General features: G+C 37.6%; 1 protein-coding gene across 2 annotated transcripts in view; it reads left to right on the top strand.

Annotated features, from left to right (window-relative positions):
* Positions 1-317: 317 nt before the first annotated feature.
* LRRC69 (leucine rich repeat containing 69) overlaps positions 318-9,121 on the top strand; it is a 98,859-nt gene continuing 90,055 nt past the window's right edge. For both annotated transcript variants that reach the window (XM_028165296.1, XM_007177492.1), the window contains exon 1: positions 318-500. In XM_028165296.1, coding sequence (XP_028021097.1) covers positions 318-500 — 183 coding nt within the window. The remainder of the gene's footprint in view (positions 501-9,121) is intronic.

Here is a 9,121-nt window from a genome sequence, read left to right as displayed (position 1 = left end):
TTCTGATTCTCAAATATTCCCATTTTAGACTAGTGGGAGCCCTTAGAAGTGGCTTCTGTGTCCTTTGATGTGATCTCATTAGTCCTTGGTAACTTCTTTGCCTCTGGCACAAGATATTCTAGGCTCATCTTGTACATTTCCTGCCGCAAACCTGGAATCAGTTATTTTCCCTCTGTACCTTTTACACAGGAAACTATCTAATGCCTCCCACCTTCAACATGGTAGATCTCAGAATGTTTTTGTTTCCATGACACACCAATTCTGCAATTAGAGGTTCTAAAGATGCGTAATAAGGAAGCTATTTCTCTTCCAAGCCCATGGCTGAAAGGTTGTTAATAAGAGCACTGAAGGGTGGTAAAAGCACTAAAATTGTTACCTTAAATGGAAAGAACATGACAAAGATGCCCTCAATGTTAGAAAAACTGCCTGGCTTGAAGACTCTAGACCTTCAGAATAACCGAATCCCCAAAGTGTGCCCAGAGATAAGCACCTTGACCCAGGTGAGGAACAGCATTATCTTTTTCAATTGAGGATGGAAAATAGGAAGAGAGAAAAGAGTTGAGAAAACAAGAAGCCTTCAATCTCTGGAGACTTAGCTCCCTGGAGACTTAATGTGGATGGTTGCTGGAAAGGGATCAGAAGGCTTTCTCCCTTAGTGAATTACATATGGTAGGGAGAGAAGATGTTACAACTTATCCACGTGTTCTGTGACCCACATTTGGAATCAGAGGGTTAGGTCTCTGCCACACTCATCTTTCTGGAGGCTGTCATCTGGAAAGGGGTTGGGAGCCTGGATCTACTTGTCTACCTTGGGGGCTCCATCTGGAAGTGGGTTTGAGGATCCTGGAGATGCTGTTCACCCTGGGGACTATCCTGAAGCTTTTGCATATGGAATGAAGAGATATTTCTGATGTAAGAAGGGAGTTCTTTTCAATTTCCTAGAGCAGGCTGAACATTGAAATGGAGTGTTGGCAGGAAATGGGAAGGAGGGAACATTCATTTCTTCTGAAGTAGTCTTTAAAAGAAGGTTAGTATTTTAAATAAAGACTATCCTTATAAAGAGCAACAGAATGAATCCCAGATGCTTGTGTTAAACATTTCTGCTGAACAATGTGAAACTCCAGCTGCTAAAATCTTGAGGTTGGGAGAAGGCAAGGGATATTAACTTTGCATTTTCTTTTTGTTCACTTCTAAACTGTCATCAGCACTGAAACAACCTATAACCAGCCAAGTCATTGTAGTTCATTATAGTTCATTACTTTTGAGTTCAGAGTTACAAAAAAAACACAAAACTATTTTCTTACCTTCACCTACCTCATTTCCTCTTAGGTTTCCAAAATTATTTGAGTTTGTAGCCTGTGGCCATATCTTTCCAAGAAATACGGTAATACTCAAAAACTCCCCCTTTAATAATAACTTCCAAAAGTGCATTTGTAGAACAGATTTGGACTTTTTTTCCCCTGAATTTTATTTATTTATTTTTATACAGCAGGTTCTTATTAGTTATCTATTTTATACATATTAGTGTATATATGTCAATCCCAATCTCCCACCACCACCACTCTCCACTGCTTTCCCCCTTTGGTGTCCATAAGTTTGTTCTCTACATCTGTGTCTCTATTTCTGCCTTGCAAGCCAGTTCATCTGTACCATTTTTCTAGATTCCACATATACGCGTTAATATATGATATTTGTTTTTCTCTTTCTGACTTACTTCACTCTGTATGACAGTCTCTAGGTCCATCCATGTCTCTACAAATGACCCAATTTAATTCTTTTTTATGGCTGAGTAATATTCCATTGTATATATGTACCACATCTTTATCCATTATCTGCTGATGGGCATCTAAGTTGCTTCCATGACCTGGCTATTGTAAATAGTGCTGCAATGAACATTGGGGTGCATGTGTCTTTTTGAATTATGTTTTTCTCAGGGTATATGCTCAGGAGTGGGATTGCTGGGTCATATGGTAGTTCTATTTTTAGTTTTTAAAGGAACTTCCATACTGTTCTACACAGTGGCTGTATTGGTTTACATTCCCACTAACAGTGCAAGAGGGTTCCCTTTTCTCCACACCCTATCCAGCAATTATTGTTTCTAGATATTTTGGTGATGCCCATTCTAACCGGTGTTAGGTTATACCTCATTGTAGTTTTGATTTGCATTTCTCTAATAATTAGTGATGTTGAGCAGCTTTTCATGTGCCTCTTGGCCATCTGTATGTCTTCTTTGGAGAAATGTCTATTTAGGTCTTCTGCCCATTTTTTGATTAGGTTGTTTGTTTTTTTTTAATATCGAGCAGCATGAGCTGTTTATATATTTTGGAGATTAATCCTTTGTTGATTCATTTGCAAATATTTTCTCCCATTCTGAAGGTTGTATTTTCGTCTTGTTTATGGTTTTCTTTGCTGTGCAAAAGCTTTTAAGTTTTATTAGGTCCCTTTTGTTTTTATTTCCATTACCCTAGGAGGTGGGTCAAAAAAGATCTTGCATGATTTATGTCGAAGACTGTTCTTCCTATGTTTTCCTCTAAGAGTTTTATAGTGTCCGGTCTTACATTTAGGTCTTTAATTCATTTTGAGTTTATTTTTGTGTATGGTGTTAGGGTGTTCATTCTTTCACATGTAGCTGTCCAGTTTTCCCAGCACCACTTATTGAAGAGACTGTCCTTTCTCCATTGTATATGCTTGCCTGCTTTGTCATAGATTAGTTGACCATAGGTGCATGGGTTTATCTCTGGGCTTTCTACCCTGTTCCATTGATCTATATTTCTATTTTTGTACTGGTACCATATTGTCTTGATTACTGTAGCTTTGCAGTATAGTCTGAAGTCAGGAAGCCTGATTCCTCCAGCTCCATTTTGTTCCCTCAAGATTGCTTTGGCTATTTGGAGTCTTTTGTGTCTCCATACAAATTTTAAGATTTTTTGTTCTAGTTCTGTAAAAAATGCCATTGGTAATTTGATAGGGATTGCACTGAAACTGTAGATTGCTTTGGGTAGAATAGTCATTTTCACAATATTGATTCTTCCAATCTAAGAACATGGTATATCTCTCCATCTGTTTGTGTCATCTTTGATTTCTTTCATCAGTGTCCTATAGTTTTCTGAATACAGGTCTTTTACCTCCTTAGGTAGGTTTATTCCTAGGTATTTTATTCTTTCTGCTGCAGTGGTGAATGGGATTGTTTCCTTAATTTCTCTTTCTGATCTTTCTTTGTTAGTGTATAGGAATGCAGGAGATTTCTGTGCATTAATTTTGTATCCTGAAACTTTGCCAAATTCATTGATTAGCTCTAGTAGTTTTCTGATGGCATCTTTAGGATTCTCTATGTATAGTATCATGTCATCTGCAGTGACAGTTTTATTTCTTCTTTTCCAATTTGTATTCCTTTTATTTCTTTTTCTTCTCTGATTGCTGTGGCTAGGACTTCCAAAACTATGTTGAATAATAGTGGTGAGAGTGGACATCCTTGGGATTTGGACTTTTCTAATGAGACAGAGGAGTTTCTTTGCAAAGGAATTTAAAATTTGACTGAACCAAGAGCCAATTCTCCACTTCTGCTTGAATTTTTTTCCATTAAAGTAACAGTGCATTGTTTTAAGAAAATCAAATAATATAAAAGGTTTATAATAAAAAGTAACTCTCTTCTGATCCACTCCCCCTCACCCACAATTTTGACGTCTATTTATAACCACTTTTAATTCTTTTGTTTTCTTGATTTGTCCATTTTAGATATCATGCTTCATCTTCCAAATATATTTATATTAATATGTTTAGTTTCTCGATAGTTATCTTTTAAATTTAATATTATTACACCGTTGTTTCTTTTTTTAAGTTAGTTTTTATTGGAGTATAGTTGATTTACAGTGTTGTGTTATTTTCTGCTGACAGCAAAGTTAATCTGTTATACATATACATATACCCACTCTTTTTTAGATTCTTTTCCCATCTAGGTCATTACAGAGTATCAAGTAGAGTTCCCTGTGCTATACTGTAGGTTTTTATTAGTTATCTGTTTTACATATAGTAGTGTTATGTGTCAATCCCAATCTCCCAACCTTTGTTTCTTTGTTTTTTTAAATGAAGGAGATTATTATTATTATTATTATTATTATTTTAAATTTATGGCTGTGTTGCGTCTTCGTTTCTGTGCAAGGGCTTTCTCTAGTTGTGGCAAGCGGGGGCCATTCTTCATCGCGGTGTGTGGGCCTCTCTTGTTGCAGAGCACAGGCTCCAGACCCACAGGCTCAGTAATTGTGGCTCATGGGCCCAGTTGCTCCACGGCATGTGGGATCCTCCCAGACCAGGGCTCGAACCCGTGTCCCCTGCATTGGCAGGCAGATTCTCAACCACTGTGCCACCAGGGAAACCCCTGTTTCTTTTTTCATCAGCTACAATCTCTTTTTATTCCCCACTTGGTAAGATGGCAATGTTGGCATCTGTAATCCACTTTCAGCTCTCCTTCCCTCTTCCTCTTCACAAATTATAAACTTCTTACTTTTATGAGATGTATAGTATTTATAATCTATTCAGTTATCACCATGATTAAATCTTTGTCTCATGGAGAATTCTAAAATTCTAAAACGTATACTGTTAATAAGTAAATATCATTTATATGGAACCAGTTAATGTACTATGATTATATTTTCTTCCTCATATACCATTTTTGTTCCCTTGGAGTTTCTAATTGTCTTTCACTTTTTCTTGTGCCTTTTGCCTTTATCATGGCCTCATTTTATTTTAAACGTGATCATATTACATACCCTATCAAACGTGCTTTTTCCTTGAGTAACTTCCTTCCAGGAGCCTCTGTCCTCCTGCCCCAATTTAAGCTGATTACTATCTAGGTTTGCTGGATACTGTCAGCCCGGATATCCCTTTGCGGCTCCTGAATGGAACCACTGTTTCCTGGAACCATGTTTTCCCTCTTTTTTGGTTTACTTTTTTGGTTTACTTATTTTGTAGAAATAACTCTCCAGATAGCACCCTAGTCTAGGTATGTGGTAATTAAATTTTTTGAACTCTTGCATATCTGAAAACATGTGTATACTTCTCTCCATTTAATAGTTGTTTAGTAAAAAAATTACAGATTGTAAAATATACTCCCTCAGGAAAAAAAGCCGAAGAGTCTGATCATTATTACTTTGTCTTCTTGTGGCTCCCGCATTACTCTCCTCCTCATCCTTTGACTATTTAGGAGAGACCCTAAATTTTGACTTCCCAATTCAATTTCCTTAAACAGGGTGTTGGCTCAGCTCAGCCCTTACTTTGAAGGAAGAAGTCACATTTTACTTTTAAAGAAGAATTCAACTGATTAGAAACTAGGCTTCTTGTGGTCTATCTTTTTTTTTTCCATAATTATTTATTTATTTATTTATTTATTTATTTATTTATGTCTGTGTTGGGTCTTCGTTTCTGTGCGAGGGCTTTCTCTAGTTGCGGTGAGTGGGGGCAACTCTTCATCGCGGTGCGTGGGCCTCTCACTGTCGTGGCCTCTCTTGTTACGGAGCACAAGCTCCAGACGCGCAGGCTCAGTAGTTGTGGCTCACGGGCCTAGTTGCTCCACGGCATGTGGGATCTTCCCAGACCAGGACTCGAACCTGTGTCCCCTGTATTGGCAGGCAGATTCTCAACCACTGCGCCACCAGGGAAGCCCGTGGTCTATCTTTAAAGTGCTTTACAAGTCAGACTCAGGCTAATGGAATTATTGTTTCACTGCTATGAACTAGCAATTTTTTTCATGTAGAGTCTCCAATGTTGTGGAGTTTTGAAAAAAATCTATTTTCCCTTTATAATGGGAGTTCTAGAAGCACCTTGAATAAAATGTGCTAGAAACCCTCAAAAGATGGATAGAGATTATTTACATAGTTCAGAAATACTGCTCACTCTCCCAGTTGCTAAGAGAAAGGAAGACAAAACTTTCAGAAAAGAGAGAGCTTAGAGAGCTGCAAAGAGCCCTGGAAGAGTGTCTGCAAGTCCTGATACTTCAACCTGTTCAGCCACTCACCAACTAAACATAAGATATTTAATCTCACTGGGCCTCAATTTCTGCCTTCATTTATTCAAAGCCACACTTAAGTATTGAGCACCATCTGTGTCTCAGGTAATTTGGCAATTAAAAAAAGAAAAAAACAGATGAAAATACCTGCCTTCATGGAGCTATGTTCTAGTCAGAAGAGATGCAAGAAAGAAACATGCAAAACAAGTGGGATGTGAGGTAGTATTAGTGCTAAGGAGAAAAATATAGCAGATAAAGCAGGCAGGGTGCATTGTGGCATTCAGCTGAAATGCTGCCAAGTGTCCTTGTGGTCTTCATATCTTGGTGATACTTATGTCATTGTTCAAAGATGATCATAATTCTTACTCTAACAATTTTCTATAAAATCCCCGAATGTGTTTTTTAAAAGTTGGTTTGAATTCTTTCTTGTGGTGCTACAGGTCATGCTTTTAATAATGCTTGAAACTCCCCCTATCTACTTTTTTTTCTTTTGGGTCTATACTGTGCTTGACTTTTGGGTTAGTCTTTCTTTTATCATCATAGGAAGTCCAGTTTGCCCCAATATACTGATTTTGGGGGTTATATTTGCCACAGAATGCACAGCATTAAAATAGTCTTGATATTTAACTTCCTAAAACAAAAGTAATAATTACAAAATTTGTGCACTCACAAAATGGTATCAAATAGAATAACAGCATCCACCATATACCGAGAGCCAGACACAATGCTAGGAACTCTTTGTTCATTTTCAAGAAAGTTATAATTATCACTCTCATATGGTTAATAAAATTTATGATCCAGAAAGGTTAAGTCATTTGCCAAGGTCAACCAGTGAATACATGTATAAAATGAGGTCTCTTTTGCGGTTGTTTTCAGCTCTATTGTCTTATTATTCTATACACTTAGTGTGAAATTCACCAGGGTGTGTTGTTCAATTTATAGTTCCTAAAAACAAAAATTGGATTGCCTAAAGGTGGCAGGTTTGAACAATACATGAATTGTTCCCACTCTCCATTTGTTTACATATCCATTCTTTTGACAAATATTTACCATTCATCTTCTTGTGTCTATGGTGGTCCTGAGGATAGAGATGTGAAAAAAAAAAATAAGGTCTTTGTCTTCATTTGGGAATTAAATGTTAATATATGTAAGCTCAATGCCTGACATTGAAACTTTGAAATAAATTAGAGTTGCTATTGTAGTCTAACTAGCAACATGAAACTTTGAAATAAATTAGAGTGGCTATTGTGGTCTAACTAGCAACAATGATAAAATGGAAGGAGATTCTTTAGAGAATACAGATTCTATTCTTTTATTCTTTGCTAATTTGACTAATGAAACTGGAAATTTTCAATCACTTCTAATGACATGAAAAAAATGGATTAATGTCCTATAATTTATGGTGAATACATTTGGCCTAGGACTAATGAAGTGCTGGTATATCAACAATTTTCAAAGATGCCCTTTATTATAACTCTTGAGGGTGGAGACCTTGTCTTGTCCCTAGTGCCTGGCACTTAGTAAACCATTGAATGTCAATTTGAGTGAAATGGGATGTAAGCCATTTTCAAAGTCCAACTTAATCAAACACAGAGCTATCATGATAGGTTTAAAATCTCCAAAGAAACAAATAGCCATTATCTCTAATTGTGTACAGCATTGTTGATATGCATCATAAAGTCCAATGGTAGTACAGCAATGTTCACCTTAAGTGGTTCACATGTGTAGCTGCCCAGGACAAAGATGTGGTCTGCCATAGCTTTTTATTTGACCATAAAGAATTGACAGTAAATAAAGGCAACTCTAAGCAGAGTTGGGTAGTTTGTAAATTGTTATTGCATCCCTAGTCTCTCCTTTTCATACTTTTACTGTCCTTTTGGATGACCCCCTAACCCAGTCACCCCCCTCCCTTCCTCCTTCCCTTCCTGCCTTCCTTCTTTCCTATGTTTAACAAATAGTTGTTGTGCCTGCTAGTAGTAGACTAGCACTCTGCTAGATGCTGATAATACAAAAAGGAATGAAAACATCATGTGTCTCTACTCTCAGGTTTACTGGGGAAAGGTAATCAAATATACAAATACATGTAAAATTATAATTATGAAAAGTGTCATGAAGAAGAATTATATTGTGTTATGAGGAGTTGTAGTCAGAGAAATCAGAGAAGGTAGACCTGAGAAGTACAACTGAGGTAAGATCTGAAGGATGGGAGTTATGCAGAGGAACACAAGAGGAAAAGCATATGCAGCAACTTTCCCTATCTCTCCCTCCTTGGGCATTCTGGGTCTCACTAAGTCTGGCAGAACAGAAAGGATCTGACATCGTTTGTACTGTTTGTCAGCATCAAGCCTGTCCTTTCTCCTGTCCCATCCACTGGAAATGCGCTCTTCCTCCATGAAGTAGGTAATGCCTCCTGTTTTCTAAGCCTGGCTTTGCTATAAAAACAGGGCTTTCTCATACTTGTTTATTGTATCCTGTCCTGGCACGCAGGCACCTAGCGAATTCCTTCTCTCTACACTACTTTCATTCCTCTTTTGCCTCTGCTTGTATGCCCAAGCCTGCATTAAGCCTCTTGAACCCCTACTGGAACTTCTGCTTCTTCCTCTAGCTGTCAGATGTCTAGAGGAGCCCCAACCCTCTTCTCTCACTTGCCAACTGAGCACATAATCTCTCTGTGCCTCCCTTGACTTATCTCATATATAGTGTCTTAACCATGTTGGTTACTCAGAAAATTTTAGCCTCTACCCCGATTCAAACATCCAAATGCTTAGTTCATCCAAACACTTGAAAGTTTTACATTTTACTTGAATGAGTTTTGTGTTGCAATTCCCCTTTTCCAAGATTTGGAACTCTTATCCTTGCTTCTTTAGTCTTTCCTTTAGAAGCTTCTGACAGGATGTTAAAAGGTAATGCGTTGTTAATGCTTCTGCTGTGAATGCCAGAGATTCCTTCTAATATTACTGAGTAGGAAGTGCCAATTTCATGACACTGGGATTAATTTTGGGTTCTAAGGGAACAGGTCTTAGAGGTCACAGGGATTCTCTAGAGATTAGATGGACCTTGAAACTATTTCCAATGAAAGTATAATTGTTTTGAGAAATCTGACTTGATGTATTGGGTTGG

The sequence above is a fragment of the Balaenoptera acutorostrata genome, chromosome 17 (assembly GCF_949987535.1).
Source record: "Balaenoptera acutorostrata chromosome 17, mBalAcu1.1, whole genome shotgun sequence".
NCBI lineage: Eukaryota > Metazoa > Chordata > Mammalia > Artiodactyla > Balaenopteridae > Balaenoptera > Balaenoptera acutorostrata.
Note: the sequence above shows the minus strand (reverse complement) of the source record. Positions and strands in the feature narration are given on the sequence as shown.